The sequence below is a fragment of the Candoia aspera genome, chromosome 8, assembly GCF_035149785.1.
Source record: "Candoia aspera isolate rCanAsp1 chromosome 8, rCanAsp1.hap2, whole genome shotgun sequence".
Classification (NCBI taxonomy): domain Eukaryota; kingdom Metazoa; phylum Chordata; class Lepidosauria; order Squamata; family Boidae; genus Candoia; species Candoia aspera.
Genome location: NC_086160.1, coordinates 9,526,020 through 9,551,443, shown reverse-complemented (window position 1 = coordinate 9,551,443; position 25,424 = coordinate 9,526,020). Strand labels below are relative to the sequence as shown.

General features: G+C 37.6%; 1 protein-coding gene across 1 annotated transcript in view; it reads right to left on the bottom strand.

The window, feature by feature from the left end:
• Positions 1 to 806: 806 nt before the first annotated feature.
• PCDH7 (protocadherin 7) overlaps positions 807 to 25,424 on the bottom strand; it is a 419,387-nt gene continuing 394,769 nt past the window's right edge. Inside the window, exon 3 of the mRNA XM_063310178.1 lies at positions 807 to 1,570. Coding sequence (XP_063166248.1) covers positions 1,191 to 1,570 — 380 coding nt within the window. The 3' untranslated portion in view covers positions 807 to 1,190. The remainder of the gene's footprint in view (positions 1,571 to 25,424) is intronic.

Below are 25,424 nucleotides of genomic sequence, written 5' to 3'. Positions count from 1 at the left end.
CAAACTAAAATCCATGATGGCAACAAACATCATGCTTAGTGTCAGTGTGTTCCTGGATCAGATTTTACATGACAAGACCAATGAGCAATTTCCTTGATCCATAGTGCGTTCTTTGGTCTTTAAATTACTAAGATCATCCAAGCCAAAAGTTGGTCTTGTAAAAATGACACCAGTTTCAGCAGTTTATTGGTACTGGTATGCCATGGCCCATCATTCATTCATTCATTCATTCATTCATTCATTCATTCATTCATTCATTCATTCTTGTGTATGTTTGTATGTGTGTGTATGTGTTTGTGTATTTATATATGTATTCTATCATCATTATATATTTAAGTTAAAAATGCTAGATAATGTGAAGAGAAGGAGAAAAAGGGAAAAAGGAAGAAAGGCATGATAAAAAGAATGACTCTAGAGAGAGATAGACATGACATTCTTCTATGAATAAAACAAAACCTACAGGTCATGGTTTTAGGGAATGTGTGATATTTTGGACTATGATCTCAGGCTGAATAATTTTTTTCTCTCTTGTTGCCAGCCACAGGACTGTATTAAAGCTGTGATCCTTAAAAAGTGCTTCTTCTTCCTCTTTTTTAAAAGTTATTTTAAACATTTCTTTTCTGAAGGTTTATCTCTGATGGAAACCAGCAATACACAGATGGTATCTGGGGAATGCCAAGGTATATATCTGCATGCATATCTAAGAACTTTCCCACTGACCTGTGATTGCAAACAAGCAGATGACCATCCAAGGAAAATCAGAGGGGCTCAAACAGTGCTTCAGCAGTGTGTGTGTGTGTGTGTGTGTTTGTGTCTGTGTGTCTGTGTTGTGTGTGTCTGTGAGTGCTGGGGAGGGAAACCAGAGTTTCTATCTCATCTTTTCTTCTTCAATTTCAGGTTTGTTACCTAGCAAACTGTAAGTGTAACTTTAGGAAAATAAAAAAACCGGTGAGCACGGTGTTAGACATGCAGGAACAACAATGGTTTCTACATTGTACAATATAGTCAGGCAGACAGGATATGTAGATGCCTGGCAGGGAGGCAGAAGTGGCAAGCCAGGCCTTTGTCTCTTTGGTAGCCCCCTTGGTTTCGACAGACTCGATTCTTTCTTCGCAATTTCCAATTGTTTTGATTGATAGGCTTTTTGCCTTCCGCTCTGGGAGAGAACTGCATTGTTACTTCCTTATCACCTAAAGATAAACTTCCCTTCTAGTTAAAGTATTGATAGGAGATGGCTTGTATTCCCCTGTCTGTGTGAGGGGAATATCCTCTGGGTTGGTTTCTTCACTTTTGCTGAAGCTAGGTGCGCTGAAGGTCTCATAAGATGAGGTCAACTTTTTGTTCAGGAGGTTTCTGTTGCGATCGCCCATCAGGGAGGCCTCTCCGTTTGCCAGCTTCTCCTGACTGCCCCGTTCATCAACAGGCATGAAAGTGGAGAGTTTGGGCTGGCTCTTCTGCTTCCTTTCAGGTGAAGTGCGGACAGGCATCCAACAGGAGTCAGAGTGGCCATACTCATCACATTCTCGGGTGCACTTTCCCGTCAGAGCTACATCTGGCAGAGGCCTTGAATCTGCAAACAAAGAGCAACAAGGAATTTGAGATTTCGGTCCTTGATCCCTGGTGAAAATTGGATGGACACATGTTCAGAAGCCACTTTTGCCCTAGAAAGAAGATCTTGGAAAGTCTCCCCCTGAGAAAGCTTGCCAGTGCTATCACAAAGTAATCTGGTTGTCTTCATACTGCCTCATACTTTTCACAACTTCAGTTGCTTAAAAACCCATTGGGGGCAAAATCTAAGGGAGACTCTTTTAAAACATTTGGCATATGTCTGCCAAATGCATTTGCTTCTTTCAAAAAACTGGCACGTGTTTTTTTTCCCCCCAAGGAGGAATGATCACTTCAAATTTTAATGGGTGGCTACTTAAAAAAAAATCAACCAATTAGCAAATTAGAATGTGGGTTTGTCAAGATTGGATTCTGGATATAGATGAGAACTACTGAAGTAATGGGAGTGGGATAAACCACATTCATGACTTTTTCTCTAACTCAAAATTCAAGGCCAAACTGTATGTCCTTGAAATCCTTCCTTCCTTCCTTCCTTCCTTCCTTCCTTCCTTCCTTCCTTCCTTCCTTCCTCCCTCCCTCCCTCCCTCCCTCCCTCCCTCCCTCCCTCCCTCACTGATGTCTATTGTTCATGCCTTCAGATAAAAGTCAACAGAACCTAAATCCTAAATTAACTAGACAAAGATCACAATGAAAAACCTTCACTTGATTAATTTTGTGTCACATCTTTTTCCTTGCAAAATTTGATATTCCACTGTAAACTTTTTTTTTTTAATATCTACTCCTCCCTTAGGCTTAGTTTACATTGGGGATTTACTCCTAGGCAACAAATTAATCACTAATCCTTAGCTGAAGTTACAATGCCTCCATTACCCAGAAGAGGCTAACCCAAAATATAAACTTAGTTGAAGTAAAGGTTGAGAGGCCAAATGATACCTCTCGGTGAGGTTGGTTGCCCAGGTATACAATCATTTTGGCCCAGCCCTAATCAGTGAAAACATTCATTTAATTGTCTCTAAAGTTAGGGATGCAATGACTCAGCAAGGCTGGCAAGAAAATACATTAAAATGGACAAAGATAAGAAATGATTAGGAGCATAACAGCTTTAAGAAATAACACTTTTCATTTCCAAAACAAAATCAAATCCAAAACACTAGGTGTTTATGTAAGCATCTAATTGCAAGAAGGTTGGTGATTGGAAAGTGTTTAGTGAAGGTTTTGGTGTTTTGTGATTTCAACACCCTCCCCACCCCTTCGCCCTACTTTCTTCCCTACCTCTCTCTCTTTGAATTCATTGTAGGCAGAAATGTTGTCATCTAAATTACCTAAAGCTTTAAAGCTATTTTATTAGTATTACAAATAGAATAAAGTTTAATTAATTAATAATCAAACAACTCTGATTGATTATATGCTGGTCTATGACCATAATAAAGATTTGATTTGATTGATTTCTATGATTCACAGATAAATCTCAAGATTAAAAAAAAATCCTTATTGGACTTTCATAGGAACATTTATCTTACATTGTACAGCTACTCTCTTTTTAGATTGTACTTTTTGTGGCCTGTATGGTATAAAAACAAATTTAGTAAAGCATTTATATTTCTGTTATATTTCGCCTTCAACTCTATATAGTCTTTACTATATTAAAATATTTAGGATTAATAATTTTTAATTAAGGAAGGAAATTAACTGCAAGTGATTTAGAAATGGCTGCCTATCTTTTTTTTTTCAGTTTCAAACGCATTTTAACTCAACTTCTTAAAAAGAATAATGTCATTCAGTTTTAATTATATTTCTTTGGTTAGGTTGGCAATTAAAGAGATAAGATTGTATATTGTGAATCATCAACACATTCTTTTTATGGGGCAGATATGAGTGGGGAAGTTTTCATGCCAGTTTCCCTTCTTCATCTTGGAAAAAGCTAAGCAGGGTCAATTATGACCTGACTAGGAAACATCAGAACTGTAGGCTAGATGGAGGAGCTAAAAATATCCCCTTCCAATCTATCAGTCAATCAATCAGAAATCAGTTCCCTGTTCGGCCAAAAAAACCTATATGGACATGTAGTCACCAGCAGTCAAGGCATTATACTATAATGGCACTGCAGAGGTGGGGAGATTGATAACTCAGGTCTAATGATAGGAAACAAACTGCTAAACATGCATCATCATTCACATCAGCAGAAACCTGAGCAATGTAGAATAATTTTTTCATGGTATCTACCCATAGAAGATATAAATTTTCTTCTCACAACAATCCCATCATGGGACAAGTGATAAAAGAAACTAAATCTAATTAGTATTTGATTTTTCTTTAAAAATGAAACAAAACCAACCTTAAAAATGTGCAAGATGGACGGAGTTCTAGGCTTGTTTAAAATTTGCACAGCAAAAAAATGACTGATATGCTTATAGAAGAAAGTTCACATTATTATTTTAGGAAGCACTACAAAATAGGGGTGGTCTCCTTGGAGAGTTCTGTACCACTCTGAGCATGCAGGACACTTTTGCTCTGAAAAATGAATAAACCAAGACTCCATGACATACCTCATACCTTTTTGAAGGTAAGCACAACCCTCCTCTGAGCTTAAACAAACCATGTACATTTGTATATCATTCTTTAAATTACAAAATCCAAAGGAAAAAGTTACTGGAGCAGGAATGTGCCCTGGGCAGCAAACAGTAAAACTGATGGATGCATCTGCAGCATCTAAAATGTTCATGGGCCTGGAGACAACTACATGAGTTACATATATAGTTGTCAATTCAGCTGTGTATGAAAACACACTAGATTTTCAAATCTAATGTGTCTTCATACACTGCTGAATTGACAACTATATTTGTCAACTATATGTGTGTTTAAAAAGGAAAGATTGAAGGGGTAATCAAGGAACTGATTTCCCAAAGCAGTTTTTTAAGCAAATCTAAGGGAAAAGCTAAACTTAGGATAATATAGGTTTATGCTCAAGTCAAGTCCCATTACAAAAAAAATAAACAAAAATAGAGCAACAGTTGTAATGGCCTCCTATTCAGCCACCTTATAGTATATGTGGGGGTTGGCAACATAGGACCACACCTGGACTATGGAGAACAGAAGTCACAACCCAACCATAACATTGCCTTCTTAGCATAGAGCAAGTGGTAAATTTGGCAGGTGAATTTGTCAGCACAAGGAGGGACTTCATCCTACTGCCTTTCATCTTCAGAATAATGTCCTGCTATTGTAAAATGCTTGGGAAAAATCCATCACTGCATCTCTATTAGTTACCTGCTTGATTTAAGCCTTTTTTCTATTTCTAGCATGGAGAAGGTACAAGGTGATGATCAATGAGTACACACTTCCCCAAGTTTCTGTGCTCTCCTGCCTTTTCTGCTGTTTATAATGAATTTTAGCAGGCCCTATCAAATACCTAAATGGTGGAAAGAGAGAAGGAGGGAGGGAGGGAGGAGAATCTGCCTGAGCAGAATAGGAAAAGGAAGAAACATCATGGAGTCAGTCCTGAACTTCAACCTCCTTTCAAGTCAGCTGAACAACCCAAACTCAAGGAACTTCTATTATCCAAAGGAACTGTAATAATAGTTTTGAGACACTTGAACAGGATCTTCAAACAAAACTAGAGAAACAGCAGTTACTAGAGCTCAACTTCTCTCAGACGATTGAATCAAGTCGTCTATCTCATCCCCTCCCCCAACCTCCTTTCTGATCCTTAATGGTAACTACTGCTACTGCAGAACCACTCAGTTTGTGTCTCCTGACACTACCTATCTTCACCTTCCTGTGGTAACTGAAGAGCAAGTTGGAGTCCACAGGCCTTGCTTCTTGATTTATGAACCTCCTACCCTTCACACCAATGCTGAAAAGGGTCTTGTAAACTTTGACATCCCACTCTATGGAAGTTTAGTGCCCTGTTCAGGTGAGGCACTTCTTACCTTGGCCAACCCCCAATCTGGATATCCCTCTAGAAGCACCTACAACCACACCATTGAAGGCTACCTCTTCCCCTATAATCCCAGGGGATATTCTTGGTGCTTAGTTAACAGCTCTTTTAATGACAGAAGTTTGATATATTCTGTCAAACAGCTGTATAATCCCAGGAGAACTATTTCCAGAGTATTTTCACAATGGAATAATTATATAATCCAAATCTACTCTTAAAATATATTCCAACTATCCTCCCATGTCTACATATGAGGTCAAGACTCTCATTAACACCTCCAACCTAGACAAGTTCAAGGAAGAGATTCTGTCCCCCAGAATTTACCACATTAACAGCTTAGCACATTTTCCTACATTGCCCCATTCTTTAAAAACAAAGGAAATATAAACCTATCAGCTTATTCAATAAATCAACAAACTGTATGCTAAATATCTTTACTCAAAAATATTCCAGTGGATTAAAAGTGAAAACAACCTCCTTGAGGAATAGAAGGTTTCAGATGAGAATGATAAATCATTGGATTTCTGGTGGGGACATGGAAGACTGAACAGCTATGTCCATGGGTTCAGGAGGCAGAACTGACAATGTGGCAGTTTTTGGGGGCTCAGGCAGGTTTTTCCTGAAGCCCAGGAGTGTTTTTCTGGAAAAAAGGAAATCACCTGGAATCACCCCATCTGTCCTCCAGATGGCTGCTTGCAGCCAGAAGATTGCAAACAGCATTCGCATTTAACTAGTAAGAGTGGCCGGGAAGCTGGGATATCACCATTTCCCAGCAGCACCACCCCATTTCTAAATCACCCAATTTATATTTCTTTTAAGTACGCGTACCCTAAGAGAGGCTTTCTACAGCAAATAGAAGCAGGTTCTCTTGGTGCTTATTGTTATTTTTGGGATCAATTTTTTAAAAATTCTTTTTAAGTTTTGGAGTTTGTTTTCCATCCAATTATTAAGGAGGATTGAGAGTAAATAATTGTCTCCCTGTTATTATTTTTGTATGAAATTTGAAGATATTAGCATTTTCCTACATGTTGAATTGGCTGTTTTGAACTTTCAGTTTTCTGCTACTACTTTCCCTGGGGAACTGTCTGAATATCTCACTTTCACTTACGTAAACACATTTTGGAATTCTTTCATATCTTCGACTTTCGCTGGTTAAGCTCCTAGGGCGTGCAATAATCTACTGCTTGAGACATGGAGGATTTTAAACAGATATTCTCTGATTCCTAACAAGTTTTTATGCAAGGCATTCAGGACATGGTGGAAAACATGGGGTCTAAAATGTGCCATCTGGTTGGGGATGTCCTGGATGAAACAGGAATATAACCGTGACAGAAATGGCTCTTCTAAGAGTGAGATTGGGACTTCTGTTGAAATGCTGGATGAAGATCAGATAGTTGAGTTGAAGAAATTAAAGGGAGAGATCAAGTTTCAAGCCATAAGTGAAACTGATCTTCTGATGGAACACCATGGAATAGAAGGGGTTATTATGTATGGGAGGTTTCCAGAGAAGTTGGAGTTTTTGAAGGGAGCAGTTGGGCTGTTTAAAAAAAAAAATCTCTGTATACATTGTGGGGATATGTAAATTCTCTGGTTTATTTTGAAGTGGGATAAGGGTTTAAGAATATTTATCTGGATTGCTTTTAGGGTTTGGCTGATTTCATTTATCTTTAACAATTTGGATTAAGATTATTAAGGTATAATAAAAAGTAGTAAGTGTCTGGTTTTGGGGTTTAATATGATTAAGATTATTAAAATTGTTGTATTATCAAGTACAATGGCAGACAACTTATATGTTTTTTAAGTTTGATCTTTATTATAGTAGACAGGAATGTATAGAATAGGAGTAGGAAGGAAATAATTAAATAAATGTTATCTTTGTGGGGGGAAGTTGATTAGGAGGTTTATATATATATATTTCCTTTTCTTTTAATAAAAGGGGAGGGAACAACAGTATTTAGTGATGTTTATAATGTGCCAATGGAATGATTTATAGAAATAATGTGATTTTGGTGTAATACAGAATAAGGGATTGATTATGGAAAATTGTTGTATAACCTTGCTGTTAAAAGTTGGAAGTCACCTCTTTTTGTAATTTTGAAAAAAAAAAAAAAAATCTTGTGTTTCTACACTTTTTTAGGTTTTTTTTCTTTGTAGTTTTTTGTTTTTCTGTAGCTTTTTTCTTTGCTTGAAACTTTTTTTTTTTTTTAAAAAAATGATCAACCCTTAACCACTTTCTTGTTTTACTCTTTTTAGTACTGCTCATCTTTGATTCTATTAATAACATTTTATTTTATTTTATTTGACTCTCAGTCACTGTCTTGTTTTCCATCACTTAGCTGAGAAATACTCATACCAATTCAGAGGCTCCTAGTCACAGTCTTCATTGATTTTAAATTTGGCTTTGATTTAATTCCAAGGGAGAGACTGTGGGGGGAAAAAAAAATATGGGAATCCTCAATGGATAAAAAGTTTATTCTTCTCATTCAGTTCTTCCATTCAATACCACTTTAAGGGTCAAATGCTCTCCTGGAGATATATCTCTGGAGCTGTTACTATCCAGAAAGAGGTGAGACAGAGTCACATTTTAGCTCTTTTTAATAATTTTAACTTATATATCTACCCAATAATCCAGGCTTTCTCTGTCCTCACTTGTCACTCCCCTATATTAATAGGCCAAGTGGTTGCAGCTCTTTACTATACAGATAGTATTATAATCATGTCCATCTTCTAAGCTGGAATGAAAAGGTCCCTGAAGGTGTATGTTTAGAGGGGGGGAAAAAAAAAACTACTGTAATAAATTATCACAAAACTCTTAGTATTTGAATGAAACAATCAAAAGTTCATAATTTGTCAAATAAACGGGAATGCTATCAAGCAGGTGCACACTTATAAATAACTTAGACTGTTGTTCTTCACTATCCTGTAGAGAAGATTTTTATATCAGGCAAGTGTTGCTTAATATAGCTCCTCAGCTACCCTGAGGTTTTCTATTTAAAAGAAGCTCACTTTATCTCTGAAGTTTGCAAAGTCTTTGTAGCTAAGTCATCTCCCAATTTCTCCACAGTATCCAAGTCTCCAAGTAGCAACAGTAAGAACAGACCACGGAACAACGGACTGGTTTAAGATTGGGAAAGGAGTACGGCAGGGCTGTATACTCTCACCCTACCTATTCAACTTGTACGCAGAACACATCATGCAACATGCTGGGCTTGAGGAATCCAAGGCTGGAGTTAAAATCTCTGGAAGAAACATTAACAATCTCAGATATGCAGATGATACCACTTTGATGGCTGAAAGCAAAGAGGAACTGAGGAGCCTTATGAAGGTGAAAGAAGAAAGTGCAAACGCTGGCTTGCAGCTAAACCTCAAAAAAACCAAGATTATGGCAACCAGCTTGATTGATAACTGGCAAATAGAGGGAGAAAATGTAGAAGCAGTGAAAGACTTTGTATTTCTAGGTACGAAGATTACTGCAGATGCTGACTGCAGTCAGGAAATCAGAAGACGCTTAATCCTTGGGAGAAGAGCAATGACAAATCTCGATAAAATAGTTAAGAGCAGAGACATCACACTGACAACAAAGGTCCGCATTGTTAAAGCAATGGTGTTCCCCGTAGTAACATATGGCTGCGAGAGCTGGACCATAAGGAAGGCTGAGAGAAGGAAGATCGATGCTTTGGAACTGTGGTGTTGGAGGAAAATTCTGAGAGTGCCTTGGACTGCCAGAAGATCAAACCAGTCCATCCTCCAGGAAGTAAAGCCAGACTGCTCACTGGAGGGAATGATATTAAAGGCAAAACTGAAATACTTTGGCCACACAATGAGAAGACAGGACACCCTGGAGAAGATGCTGATGCTAGGGAGAGTGGAAGACAAAAGGAAGAGGGGCCGACCAAGGGCAAGATGGATGGATGATATTCTAGAGGTGACGGACTTGTCCCTGGGGGAGCTGGGGGTGTTGCCGACCGACAGGAAGCTCTGGCATGGGCTGGTCCATGAAGTCACGAAGAGTCGGAAGCGACTGAATGAATAAACAACAAATCCAAGTCTGTAATTTTAGAAGCCTTGATATCCATTAAGTTACTCCATTTAAATTTATTACAGCTAACTTTACAAGTCCAAGACAGATTAAAGATACAATGCTTCCTCCAGAGATGAAGTTACTCTCCATGGATGCTACAGCTTGATATCATAGTTTAAACCTTTGGCTTAAGTTATCTTTTTCTGTATATCTTAAGTCTGGCCCCACTAGTTTTTAGGTAAAGGTAAAGGTAAAGGTTTCCCTTGACGTAAAGTCCAGTCGTGTCCGACTCTAGGGGGCGGTGCTCATCTCCGTTTCTAAGCCTTGGAGCCGGCGTTGTCCATAGGACACTTCCGGGTCATGTGGCCAGCATGACTCATGGAACGCCGTTACCTTCCCGCCGAAGCGGTACCAATTAATCTACTCACATTTGCATGTTTTCGAACTGCTTGGTGTGCAGGAGCTGGGATTAACAACGGGAGCTCACCCCGCCGCACGGTTTCGAACCGCCGACCTTCCGATCGACAGCTCAGCGGTTTAACCCGCAGTGCCACTGCATCCCTCTTCACTAGTTTTTAGAGACCACTTTAAATCAACTTGTTTAAAAAGCTGACTTAAAGTTTCACTTCCTAGGACTCTTGTTGGACAGCCTTGCCCATTAGGCTTTGAAAATGCCCTAAGTGTCTTAAACAGTATATTTATGACACTGATTCTCAGATCAATCTTAGTCTTGTTCCCAGCCTTGCAGCATGTGGAGGCTTTCCAAACGGATATGTGCCACTCCCTTACCTCTCATCTATCACAGTCCAGAAATTTTGCCAGATTTTCACTATGGCTAGGCTGAATCAAGTCCCGCCAAACTGTTAGGGTGTTACATAAATGTTCCTGTAAATCAATGTATTAGTAGGGATGGCTCAGTAGAGTCCTGAGTCCTAGACAACTTTTATTTATCATGTCTTGAAGAATTCCCTGGCAGAGAGCATGACTTCGATTTGCTACTCCTCCTATCTGACCAGATACTTCAGGTTGCCAGTTCTGCACCATCTCCCTTTCCCTGGGTCTGAAATATCATCCTTGTTTTTTACCTTGTTAGCTATACATATTTTCTTTTCTACCTTTTTTAGTCTTAAATGACCAGCACCCTTCAGGATAGAAGTTTGTTAGTAATATTTCTGGCAAAATGAATTAATGTTCCTATAAGAGTCCCCACTTTTGGGGGGAGATGGGTGGTGATAGAAATTTGAATAATAAATAAAAAATAAATAAAGTTTGAGAAAAATACAGGGGAGGGAGAGGTGAGAGAATGGACCAGATTCAAAGTATGTTCCTTTTTAGTTGTGATCTGTCTTTATTTTAAAATTTTCATGAAGCTTCTTTTGTTATTTTGTTGTTGTTGGTTCTGGAAGAATGGCATTCCAAAGACCTTTTAAATCAGAACTTTGTTCAGACAGCAGCAACTTCCTTGTTCTTCCTCAGTGACAGATTACAGATATATTGACATTTGTTAGCACAACCACATCCTGTAGTTGAGAAGTGATATACAGTAGTTAGAGAAAGCAATACTGTTCATCATAGCAAACCTGGGATTGCTCTCAATTTCCCTAAAGCTAAGAAACAAGAATAATAATTTATTACTTGGCATATATGATATTCATTGATTTTTAAGCAGCCAAATTCTCTTAGCATTTTTTAAAGAACATGACACAATGCATTCCATTCATTGCTTCTCCCCTTAATAAGCTCTGTGAATAAGTCCATAATTCAACTATTTAAAACCCCAGGTTTGCTGAAGTACTGCAGTTTATTACTAGAATCCGGACTAGCAGGAGGAATATAGTTTTCCCAGTGTATATTCCACATACCTTATCTTGGATTACATTTCATGACCAAAATTCAAAGGGGCTTGCATGTGGACATTTTGCCCACTATTCCCCCACCCCCCAAAAAAAACTTCTGGAAAGCTTAGAAAAAGGTAGGAAATTCTTTGGCATAACATTCCATTTGTAGAAAGATGCTTCTAAAAGGACTATTAAACCTCTAAAAGAAGATATAGTAATATTATGTATGTTACTGCATAGTATAGTATATACTGCATTCATTCATTCATTCATTCATTCATTCATTCATTCATTCATTTTTCAAAGCCCATCTCCCCCAAAATACTGCATATTAAGAACCACTTTCTGAAGCTTAGTAGGCTTTCTTAGATAATGGTTGAAACTAACTTTTTTCTCTCTATCTTTGGCCGTCACAAGCAAACTGGATAACTGAATCATTTCCTATAATACAAGATATATTGCACCTCTAGAATCTGTAGTAAGAAGAGAAAACTGTATAGGAACAGGAAAAATCAGAGACTTATCATAATGGGATAATGAGCTATGGTTTTCTAATATTGTGCAATTGATTTATGACTTCTTTTAGTGATCGTCACATTTGCTTGACTACAACATTACTCATTTTTCTTTAAAGATTTTTCAAGTTCATTTCTCACCATGGAGAAAGATTAGACTCAGAGTTCTAACTAGAACATGTCTTTATGAATCAATGATTTGGGCTGAATCATCAATTCAGTTTCTGAATGGGTTCAAATCAATGATCCAAACTAAGTGATAGATCAAAGCCAATCCATGGATCCCTCCTCTCTCTTTTAAGCTACCCAAACATAACAACAAATAAGTTCAAATCCATTCATTGGGGCTGAAGTTATAGATTCATTTATAATGTATTGCTTCAAAACATCACAGCTGTCTTTCAGGTTTTACCTTATCTATATGTATATACTGTATTAGAAAAAAATGGTTAAATTGGTGAACTTAAGATGAGCAGGAGCTGTCGAAATCCAGACATATCTAAGAAAATTTGGTTATTGGAGGGAAAATTTGAAGCTAGTTAGATAAAGTTAGATGCACTTGGTTAGATGAACAGGTACTATAAAGTAATAGTGATCACACAAAGAAATATTAGAGATGCCTCATGTGACAAATCCAGATTCTCTTCTCCTCTAGCTAGACTTTTATTCTAAATAAAAGCCTAGACTAAATTCTACTGCAGTGAACATCCAAGGATTATTTTCTTATGACCCAGCCTTATGCTCAGTAGGTAGTGTAAGGATCATCTGGAAGATACCTGATTAGATTATCCAAAGTCATTTAAAAATTCCTTTCTTGAAAACTATGCTTATGCTCTTAGAAAATACCTGTAGGATGAACTTGCTTGGCCTTACAGAGACAATGGGGAGTGAAATCCTAACTCTGCTCTGAATCCTAGGGAATTGCCTTGTAGGTATCCTTTACAATAAAGATTCCTGATACATATCGATAACCAAGCCTGGTAAGTCTTAGTGAAGTCTTTGCTGGATTCTTTAATAAATGTACTAAATTGGGAATTTGAATCGAATTGAACCTTTTGGAGTCAGGGAACTAGGCTAAGGAGTAGTTTTATTCCTGAGATGAGTTTGTCTGTGGCATACGTATTACAAAATTGCCCCTTATATCATACATGCCATCCTGAACTTATCAAACCACCTGTTTTCAGTCTTTCCAAGTTACCACAATCAGTTATTAGAAATCAGCTATTGCAAGGTCAACACACTGAAGTACCCAAGAACATCACAACATTCTTAGCTATACCAATGGTCATCAGATACTGGTGGGTTTGCTGTATAGGTCTGGGAGTTTGTTTTCTATTGATTATTGTATACCTTGACTACATTGTCTCTGATACTTTTATTAATTTTTGCATATGAGTTTGCTGGCCATAATAATCTCTCCCAGTCTTTGTGGGGTTTGATTCACACCATGTTTGATCTCTGATCTCTGATCTCACTCTAAAAACTCAGCTCTTTGCATCATTCTTTAACTCAATTACCATGTGGTTTGTGCAGGTTTTGATATCTCTTCTATGGCTCTTCTGTCTCTTCTATTCTATGGCTATCCAGATAATAAGTAAAAGACCTGTTAAAAAATAAATAACACTAAGCTGCCCCTGAGCTTGAATGTTGTGGGTGTGTGTATACTTAACTGGTTTTAAGGAGAGAAAACAAAAGATCTGAAACAAAGGATTGTCCCTACTGTAGAGGTGCTTGTCTTGGACCTGGTCATTATGTGCTTTATAAGTATGTAAATTACAGGAGTTATAACAATGAATCTCTCTGGAGACTGACCTATCCCATAGAGTGGGAGATGTAAAGAGAGCCAGGGATGTCACACTTGAGTGTGCATAAGATCTACCCATTTTGTTGGCTCCAAAACTGGGGGAGTTATTCAGATCCTTCTCTAGTTGCCTGGCAACCTTTTAATAGTTCTCAACTATTTCTGGGCTGGAAAGTAAGTTACCATGCAGGGTAGCTAATAGATAAGGTTTGAATAAAAAGGGGTGGATCTCAGAATGTGTCTCCATAATTTTGCACGAGCATTGTCTCATTCACAAAATACTAGAGGGAATCCAGAAGACATATTATCTGATTTGTGACTATCCCATATTTTCCCATCTCTTTCCATCTTATCTACATCTTATGCACCACATTTCAGGAGTTTTATTACAATGTATGACAACATTAACAAGGTTCATGCTGAATCAATTTGAAAATGTTGAGTTACTTTTAAAAATCATGTATACTGATTTTGTGTAACCAGTTCTACAGGCACGTTCACCTTTAAAAAAGGCAATATGTTTTTCATTGTTCACGTTTCAAATTTAATTTTTAATTCTTAATGAAGTTTAGAATTAGATTGCATGCAACTATCCATCCAAACCAGGTTCATCTTCTACAGTAGATAACTAAATTTACCCCTTTCAGATTACCAATTTTAATAGAAAAAATGAACATCTTCATAGTTGTATTCTGTAGCTGGCTTCTACTACTGTAGAATCCATTAAACGAATGATAGTTTGACCTTTTATTTTAATAAAATAGAAATCATCAATGGACTTAAGAACTGGGTTTTCACCCATACAGCAAACAAGCCTCCTAGATTGTATCAAAGTAAATTCTATCTTAAATAGAAGCTACTTCTCTTAAGCCTTAGAACTCAAAATCAATCTCAATATTTTGCAAAGATCAGAAAACTAGATGAGACATAATATTTTACTAGGTTTGTTGGAATTCAGTAAACTTTGGAAGCCACTTCAGTAATCCAGAGGTCCAGCTTCAGTTGACCTTCAGCTATGAAAACTCATGGAGTGACTTTAGGCCAGGTGGTCTCTCTCAGCACAAGTACCAGTATGGTGTACTGATTAAGGTGACAGACTAGGCCTAGGCTCTAGTTTACCAGCAGCATGAAAAATCCTTGGGTGCCAGTTCATGTGTCTCAGCACAGTTGACCTCACAGACTGTCTTTAGGAAAAATGGGGTGAGGGAGAGCTATGTATGGAAGGAGTCTTAAAAAAATGGATGGATGGATGGATGGATGGATGGATGGATGGATAGATAAATCGATAAAGCCTGACATTCCAAAATTTGTTATTGGCTTTATTATTATTAATAAAAACATTTTAAATACTGGGAAACATAATAGCACATCAAAAGAACTGGAGTCAAGTTTGACTCTTTCTTATAAAAACTTCTCAATCTCACCTACAGCTCTGAAATTACTTGATGGCCTTCTAACCAAGCACCAATTGCATGTTTAGCTTAGTTTGTTATGTCACCTGTGAGGATAGAGTATTTTGGCTTGTACTGATTTTAACTCTGCATTGAAATAGGAAGTGTTTGATTGCCCTTGGGTGCCATTGGGCTCTTACAGTGTTCTTGTTGTTTTGTTATTATTTATTATTTTGTTCTGCTGGTTTTTAATCTTGTCTTTGCCACCAAGAGTTGCAAGTGAAAGATGGGTGACTAGTTAGCTCAATATAATAAACAAACAAACAAACAAACAAATAAATAAATAAAGTATTCCCTCTTGTCTCAGCCACTAGTTTACCTGTAAGTACCTTCTGGTCTATGACTTCTTGCCCTCTCCTATTAATCACTACCATAAATCGTCTTGCCTTGTGTCCTGCCCAAGAGAAGAACATCATATATACAGTATCTTCTTGCCTATTTCCTGGTGGCATAATAAGAACAAAAGAAAAATGACAGCCAACATGACGAAATGGTTTGGGCTGGGGACCTAGTTTCCAGACCATCCTAAGCTATGGAAACTGGGCAATTCTGGCCCAAGTGCTGTCTCTCAACCCAATGTACTTTATGGGTTCTTGTGGTAAGAAAATTGGGAGAGCTACTGGAGGAGAGGAATAGATTTAACAAGATGAAGAAATAAAATGCTCAACAACCGGCATTCAATCTGCAATGGTTTTCACTCCTCAAGGATTGACTCACAGACTCAGTCTGAATAAATAATAGGTGGATTCTAAAAGCAGTCTCCATTCCTTCTTGTTCATTCTTGGCCCTCTTTACATTCCAGCTGCATTTGAGGATGTGAGAGAGTAGAAATTACTCATATATTTCTTCTCACCCTGAACTAGCAATGATCTGTGCCCTTGTCAAGCTATAATACTCGTCACAGAACAAGTGCTATGAATTTCTCTGCAAATTGAAATAACCCAAACTGCACTTCTCAGAGTTAAGCAGCAAGATTTATTTTTTCCTACCAAAGATCTAAAAATGCATCCCAAAAGTAACAGGAACCCAGTTCATGCTCTATAATCTGTTTCCAGGATTTCTGAAATAATCAGAAACAGACACCTGTAGTATCTGGGAAGACTTTGTAGTGTGAACTGCAGAAAAGCCTGGGAACAGAAATATGTCTTGGAAGAACCTTGGCTAACACACAGGTTTTCTGCCAAGAAGAAAGGGAAATGGAAAGGTATCTGCATATGCCTGTGTTAAGTATATGCTGGAAGGTGTTCAGTTCTTGTTTATAGATGGAGGACTGTGATTGCATATGTGTGTATGCATCCATCAGAGAGTGAGCAGAAAGGAAGGAGATGGATTGTTGTGAACAATTTAGGGAGTAGCAAGTCCATACCAACCAAATGTCCTCTTTTGCAAAATTATAGGTTTACCTGCCATCAGGTTAGATAACACTTCAAGCTAATTGATTGTCCAATAAAGCTTTTATTAGACAAATCACCTTGTTCAATCTTCATGCAATCATGAGTCACACAGGAACCTCTCCTTAAAGATTTGACCAATCTGTTAGAGAAAATCCACAGGAAATATTTTCCTTGTGGCAGAATGTTGGTTTCAATTACTTGGTAAGTGTTTTCTTTTTTTTAGTGATTAAAGATCAAGCACTTTACCTAGAGGTGGCAGCATCTAGCCAATCTAGCCTGACCTTGAAAAAGCTGGGCAAAGTTGTTCAGCCCTTAGAAGGGAAATACTAGCAGATCCCAGGACTGTATACTAAACTGGGAAGTCAACATTTCTTTTAAAAAATGGAAGAAGATCATAGAAAGCTAAGTCCATATTATTGCCAGGAAAATGACATGGATCTATCACCAATGTCAAGCATGACTCCAGGAAGTGTTGGCCTTTGTCTAGCTTCCTTTGAAAAAGAAACTGGTCGCTTCTGTACCCCCAGTTTCCACTCCATTTTAAGAGAAAAAACAGACAAACAAGATGACACCAAGTCACACTCATCAATTCTGTTGATTTGGAATGACTGAGAACAACAAGCAAAAAATATCATTCAGTCACTGTGGTACCATCAGCTATTTCAGGTCCTGACAAATAAAAGAATCCTCTCATTCTCATGCCGCACAGAAGGGAAAACGAACAAGCAAGCAAGCAAGCAAGCAAGTGAGCCCTTGTTTTGAAGAAGACCCTTTCCATGCCAAAGAGAATCTTGCAAATTTCATCTCTGCTTACTTTGCCTGGGCTGCTCAATGAGGGATGTGAAGTTGTTAAGCTAGTATTCCCTTTAAAGGAACTGTTAGGGTGGATGAGGTTTAGAGGTGAAGCAAGAATCCTCATCAACAGGAAAATATGTTGAAGTGGTGCAAAACAAAATGTAAGCTTCGCTCTAGTTTCAACTATACAGCAGTGAGCTAGAAATAAATTAGCTCAGCTCTCCAATGCTACCAATATCATGAGATTAGCAATGTCCAGCCTTATTTTCAAACTTGTATAAAATCCTCAGGCGGAAGTGCCCTTTAAAGCTTAAAATGCATCAGGAAACTAGATAACCAATTTCTTAATAAATCTTCCTTGAACCGTCTGGTTTCTCATTTTAGTCAGTCTTCCACTGGATAATTCCAAGTGGTTTTTCAATCAATCTTCCTCATTGCTTTTCCTGATAATGCATTTTGGGCTGGATCCACACAGTAGTCTAAACTAAACTACAATTAGCTAATTTGTAGAACAGTGTGGTGCATGGACACAGCCAGGTTGTTAAGTTAATGGTTCATTGTGTTTCACTGAGCCAGTTGATTCAGTAAACTGTGGTTCAGTGAGGTATTAATAGAGTCTTAGTTCAACTATATTAATATCTGGGAGAAATTTCACCATTGGGTTCATCCCCTTTAGTTTAATATAACTGTGAGCTTTTACTGCCAACATTAATTGATATACTGCTGTACAGAGGAACAGGACCAGCTAAACCACTCAGCTGATCTTTTTCATGCACAAAACCCTAGCCAAAAACTCTCAGAAATGAGTAGGGGAAAGTTGCAATGCTAGTTAGTGATAGGCTTCAGCACTCAGTTTACAATACATAGACTTCATGCATTCATAGCAAAATTCTGTTTCATTATTGAGTCCTCTGCAGATAGATAGATAGATAGATAGATAGATAGATAGATAGATAGATAGATAGATAGATAGATAGATAGATAGATAGATAGAAATGGTTGAAGTATCCAGGGGTATGGATGTTCACACAAAATTTCAGACAAGGTGATACTGATTCCTGTATCAGTTACCTATGAGCAGAAAGGAATCAAACTAGGCTGTCCCTATTCCAGTTCACTTACTTGTTCTGTAATTATGAAAACCTGCTGATATCATTTCTGCATTTCTCATCATTACTTTCTATAGCAGTGTGCAGATAAACATGGTGGTTTATTTGCATGCAAATACTGATACAATTTTGGGATTTTTTTGCTGTAGGGTTAGAATGATTGTTCATTATCATTAATGCAAGGCATCTAATGAGGTGACACAATTGCAAAGTTCACATGAAACTAGAATTAAGCTCACCAGATCTTTTTAAACTTCTTTTCCCTGTACTCTTGAACAGTAATACAGTTATACGTATTCTGTTATACATATATGTATTATACATAGAATACATACTATATTATATGTATTACATTATATGTATACAGTTGTATGTATTACTTTCACTCCAAAGCTGTACACGAAAATCCTATGGGCAGCATGCTCCCTTTATTTGTTTATTTTAATGATTTTAAGCTGCCCTATTGTTGTAAGCTTTCCCAAATTCTTAACACTAAGCTTTTAACTTTTTTTTTTTTTTAAAGGGGGGGATCAAACAAAACAAAGGTATTTACAACATATCAGATTTAGGGACTCTAAATTACTTTAATATCCTTGCAAAGTCATATCAATGCACTTTTTAACTACTGTTTTATTTTTTTAATATCCAGATGTTTTTTTTTTCCCTGTTCTCTTCACTCACTAATATTTCCTATTTTTTTTTTTCTATCTGCACATTTCCCTTCGTGGTGCTTACCAATATCCAACCGTACATTTGTGCAATGGTCAAATGGTTCCCAAAAGGAATCTTCAGGCAATTACAGTCAAGATTCTTTTTTTTTTTTTTACAGTTCTTTAATAATAATGCACATGAAAATCTGCATATTGGTAATGTTATCAAAGAAAAAAAAATAGGTTGAAATGTACCACTTCTGAAACAGATTACTAACACAGAAGGCAGACAAAGAAGGTGAAGAAAAAAGAACTCACCAAAAATATCTCTAAATTTTTATTGGTCTATCCCAACTGAGGATTTGCTTAGCTGTGTGATAGCAAAACTATCCTATCATCTATGGTTGGATACAACTCACATTAATCTCACCTCTACGTCTTGTTGGATGTATGTTTCATCTCTTCTCTCATAGACTATCAGGGAGAACAGGAGGCAATGTTTGCGTATAAGAAGCTCTGCATATCCCCATGTTCTTCCTAGTTTCTAGCCCACTTGTACAGAGGGAAATGCCTGAACAAGGCATTCAGGGGCATCCATAGGAAGGGCAAAGGGGACAAGCAATAGCATGTGCATCATGAGTTGAACACACAAATGATGCAGCTTAACTGTGTGGGTCAGATGTCATACCACAAATTACATATTCACATTATTTCTCTGTTCTGCATTGATATACTGATGGATGTTGTTATGGATGCTTATGAAGATGGCCATACATTCATGTATCAGTTATTTTTATATTCCATAATTCCTCCCAGAAAACCAGGAGGAACATGCTTCTTACTACTCATTTTATACTTTGAAGTAGGCTGACTTGGCCCAAGTTTGCACAGTTAATTTTATGACCAAGTGGACATTTGAGCTTTGCACGCTCTAATTCTCATTCAACACTGAATCAGCTCACCAAATCATTTAAGAAACAAACCAATTTACTCCAGCACACCAACTAAACTCATGTGACACATTTCCTTGTTTCCTTACCTACATGCCAGGTCCGGTGATCATGCCTACTCAAACCAAAAGTGTGCATTAAGAGGAAAAACTGTACAAGGCAGTGCCTATTAAGGAGACTGGGACATGATAACACAAGCCAATTTTCTGCTGAGTTTTTGAAAGATAGAAATGGCAAATTAATGGATGAGAAAGAATAATACCGTTAGACTGTTTTGTCTAGCCCACATCATGTCCTCCTCACCTTCATCCTTCTCTCTCTTACTGAAGAAAAACTATTGGGTTCATGTACCTGCATCCCACGTTATATCATGTTCAGGCTGAGATCTTTGCCCATTTAGGCTCAATGAGTAGTTTGATATCACTTGACAAAGAAACCGGCTCTGAGCAAGCAGACACCCTTTGTCCCCACACTTGTAGAACTTCACTTGATAAACTATTTTTTAAAAACTAAACAAAATCTTTAAAATCTATCTCCTAGAGGCCAAACTCTTAATGAATTAAAAAAACAACAATGGGGCTATTGAATATCATACTGGATTTCAACTCTTTGGGAATTCCATGTTTCTTGACTGCAGAAAGTAGAGCATCGTGCCCAATCCCTGTGACATTGTACTGACAATCTAAGACATTCCTAAAATGCTTCAACATGTCTGAAACCATCAGTGACTGCTTTCTTTCTTCCTCAGGCAAGAGACAGTTAAGTGGCGACTGCATGCATCGTAAGGAGCATTTCCAGTCCCGAGCTTTGGACCACTGTCATTCTGAATATAAGGTTATCTTGCATGGTGTGTATAGTAGAAATAGTGCATCCAGCCCCAAAGCAGTCTCATTCAATAATGTCAACCACAAATCTTCTACAGGAGACAAAGAAATGGAGTGTAGTCAGAGACATTGGATATTTGCTGAAAAATGTGTATGAAAATACACTAGAAGTATGGAGGTCACTCCTGGAAGTTCGGGAGGGAAAGAGTGTAGCTGTTTATTCCTTTATGTAAGAGCCAAGAAACATTCTAAAACATTTGGTTAACTGGAGATAATGCTGATAATGATAATCATTATTATTATATTACAAAGGAAAAATAGTTTTAATAATTCTATCTATCTATCTATCTATCTCAGAAGGATAGTTTGTTGTTGTTGTTTATTCATTCAGTCGCTTCTGACTCTTCGTGACTTCATGGACCAGCCCACGCCAGAGCTTCCTGTTGGTCATCAACACCCCCAGCTCCCCCAGGGACGAATCCGTCACCTCTAGAATATCATCCATCCACCTTGCCCTTGGTCGGCCCCTCTTCCTTTTGTCTTCCACTCTCCCTAGCATCAGCATCTTCTCCAGGGTGTCCTGTCTTCTCATGATGTGGCCAAAGTACTTCAGTTTTGCCTTTAATATCATTCCCTCAAGTGAGCAGTCTGGCTTGATTTCCTGGAGGATGGACTGGTTTGATCTTCTTGCAGTCCAAGGCACTCTCAGAATTTCCTCCAACACCACAGTTCAAAAGCATCGATCTTCCTTCGCTCAGCCTTCCTTATGGTCCAGCTCTCGCAGCCATATGTTACTACGGGGAACACCATTGCTTTAACTATGCAGGCCTTTGTTGTCAGTGTGATGTCTCTGCTCTTCACTATTTTATCGAGATTTGTCATTGCTCTTCTCCCAAGGATTAAGCGTCTTCTGATTTCCTGACTGCAGTCAGCATCTGCAGTAATCTTTGCACCTAGGAATACAAAGACTTTCACTGCTTCTACATTTTCTCCCTCTATTTGCCAGTTATCAATCAAGCTGGTTGCCATAATCTTGGTTTTTTTGAGGTTTAGCTGCAAGCCAGCTTTTGCACTTCTTCTTTCACCTTCATCATAAGTCTCCTCAGTTCCTCTTCACTTTCAGCCATCACAGAAGGATAGTAACATCAGGGTTTATCTAGCTTTTTGGGGGAAGTTGTCCCACTTTACAGGAGCCATTACTGAGAAACCTTCCTCCTGCCTTCACCCATCCCAACTTCAAAATGGTGGGAACTGTAACTTTGTTTAGTTTTTTTTCTGCAGTTCTTATTGGGTGGGCCAATTCTAGTTGAGGTAGGCAGCCTGGAAGGTACTATGCTCTACAGGTTGACATCAGCACATTACTTTACAAATCGTAAGTATTATTAGATCTTGCGGATGGATGTTTCTTCACTGTATATAACTTCATCTCCAAACAGGCCAAGCCACAACTCCTAGGGATTTCATTAGGTACACTGAACCATGTTTTGCCTCTGTAGAAATTCATTGGCTGTTTCAAAATTCTTTCACATATTTACTTCAGGCAGTCTGCAGTTTAAGTTCACGTTTATCAAGCTTGTTCATTTCATGGAAAGCATCTTCCCCAACCCCATACCTTAACTTGGCATGTTGCCACAGACTTGCATTGTATTGGTTTCAGACAGGATTTACAAAATGCTCTTGACAACTTTTGCTATTTGTAAAAATACATTTTTTTGTTTCCTTTAAAAATTGTTAAGATTTTTTTTTTTTACCAACCAGAACCTCTAACTTTATTTTAGATTTTGCTTACATCAAATATAATGGAAACTAAAATTGTAAATCTTGTGGTTGTGGTTAAGTCCTTTACAGATCAGGTAATAGATATGGGTAGATTACTTTAAAAAAACAGCTATTTAATCTTCAATAAAGGACCTTAATGAGGGCTTGGATCACATTTCCTGTTTTTCTGAAAGGACTTTTCAAAATAGCAATCAGATTTAAACAAGCCTCCCATTGGGCACTACAGTGAGTCCAGTTATAAGCTCCATGAACATTGCCATTAATTTGTGAACCAAACAAATAGCCTAATTTTAAAACTCTGAAACAATAAAATGGGGAGAAATTGCTACAGGACCAAGTGTTGGGATTTAATTGTTTGTATTATACTTCTAACAGTATGAGTTCCAGAATGTCATGAAGCTCATTGAACAAGAACCCCCATTGTTGAATAAGGTTCTTCTAACTCTCCTGAAATTATCAATGCACTACACTTGTCAATCAAAGAGGATGCATTATTTGCATAAGAACTTGGGACAATCCATTTTCTCCTTTCCTTTGCCATCTGGAATTTCTCCCTTTGGTTTATAAGAACAGCCCAAATTCTTACTGATATATTTGATATGTGATTGATAATTATTCCATTCTTCATTTCATTTATGGAGTTTGTTGCCATAGCCCCATTTTGGTCTCTTAGGAATGGGGAAAAAAAAATATTAGCCGTAAAATTCCTACTTAAGGACATGTTTTAGAGCAAAAGCTCATTTTTGTATTGGCTTGTGAAGTCAGCTCTGTTCTGAGTCAAGCTTGACTCATGGAAGTTTTTTAGGAGTATTTTTTATGTGATGTACATAAAACGCAGACAGAACTTTGATCACACTGCTGTGGCCACTACATTGTCTTTTTTTGTCACACTGTGGATACCCCTGCAAAGGGTTTGCTGATTGGCTGTTAGTATTTGTAGGTCAGAAATAGGGGTAGAAATAGGTATCTCATCAAGGCACACAATGATACCCTTTATTAAACCCTCAGGAATTTTGCAGTTAAAATACTGCAGATTAGCTAAGCACATATGACATTCCAATATCTCTCAGTATCCCCCAGTGGTCTTTTTTTTTTAATTTGATGGACAGATAGGCAGAACTGTAGAAGTATGTAATGTTAATAATGATAATCACAGCATTATTTAGGAATGCTTGTCTCATGGGCAAATCACCTGTCAAGCAGCTTAAAATAGCTGCCCTATTTTATATAGACATATAGACATAAACAGAAAATTAACTCTCTCTTCTCCCCCCAAAATCTTCTATGCAGTTATCTCAAATGCATAATCTACATCTGCACCTGAAATGTAATATTTCATTTCTTTGATTCTGCATTTCATCTGGTGTCTGAACTTTTAATCTATATTTGGTTTATCTCAAAAAGAAGAATAGAGTATCATATGTAGAATAATAAGGATAGCTGTTCTGAGAAATAAATGCTAAATCACAGTAGTCCTTAGATCTGTCCTGACTTGAAAGAAGTGGTTTAGTGTTCGCCCAATCCAAACTCTCACAGCTGCTGCTGTTGTGTATTAATCATGCTGTGGTTGAAAATGATATGGGCCTTGGCCTTGCAAAGGACCAGGTGCATGTTCAAACATTGGTTAAGAAAACTCAGGATGTGGTTAGGAACTGAAGTCATTCAGCAAAGCTTTTCATCTTCCAGGTGAGAGTTCTCTGAACATCCTAACTACATCTGTCATGTGATTCCAATAACAAAAAGCTGAACTTGGCTCTTTTGTGGATTTCCGTATCCTGCATTTCAAAGAATCACAGAATCATAGAAATGTACAGTTGAAAGAGACCATAACGATAATTTAGTTCAACTCTCTGCAATGCACAGTTAAAATATGTTGGAGGTTTTTAAGAAAAGATGATTAAATAGCCTCTTCTTAAAAACCTACAGAGGTGGAGAACGTACAACTGCTGTAGGTTGACTGTTTCATTGTACAGATTTACTGTGAGGATCTTTTTCCTTATATATTTAAACAAAATCTAGGTAGCCACATCTTATATCCATTATTTCTGGTTCTAGTTTCTGCGACAATGGAAAATAGTTCTGGACCATCTTCCCTATGGTACCTTTTTATGAACCTGAACCATGATATCAGGATTTCTTTCACTTGTGTTTCTAAAGGCTCAACAACCCTTCAGTTTGTCCCCAAAGGGCCTGTCCTCTAGCCCCTGCTTCATCTTTGTCTTCCGAACCTATTACAACCTGTTAATATCCTTCTGGAAATGTGGTACCCTGAATGGTACACAGTACTCCAAGTATGGTGTATGTCTGTGTGTATACATACACACACACACACACACACACACACACACACACCACTCAAGAGCTGAATTATGGTAAAGTTGATTTTTTTTTAAGTTGCTATAACATCCAAGGTTTTTTGATGACCAGAAACAGTGCCAAAACAGCACTCAAAAGATAAAGACAACTGTTCATCACTTGGGAAATGCAACATTGAACAGATGCAAATGGAGAATCATAAATCCACTCCTATAGACACATCTTTGACATTACTCACTGTACAATTTCTCAATGAAGGCAATTTAGACATTCAAGCTGTAGTCATCAAAAACTAAAAGCTGATGTATGCAGTTGAGGTAACTACAGTGACCAAATTATTCTGAACCAAAGGCTGTTTGTAAAAGAAAGTTGATAAACCTTCCTTTTCAGCATACACCCTTCCTTTAAAAAAAATGCTATTTGTTTCTAAGATCACCTCATCACAGTACTATGTATTTATAAAAGGCTATGAGAAGGC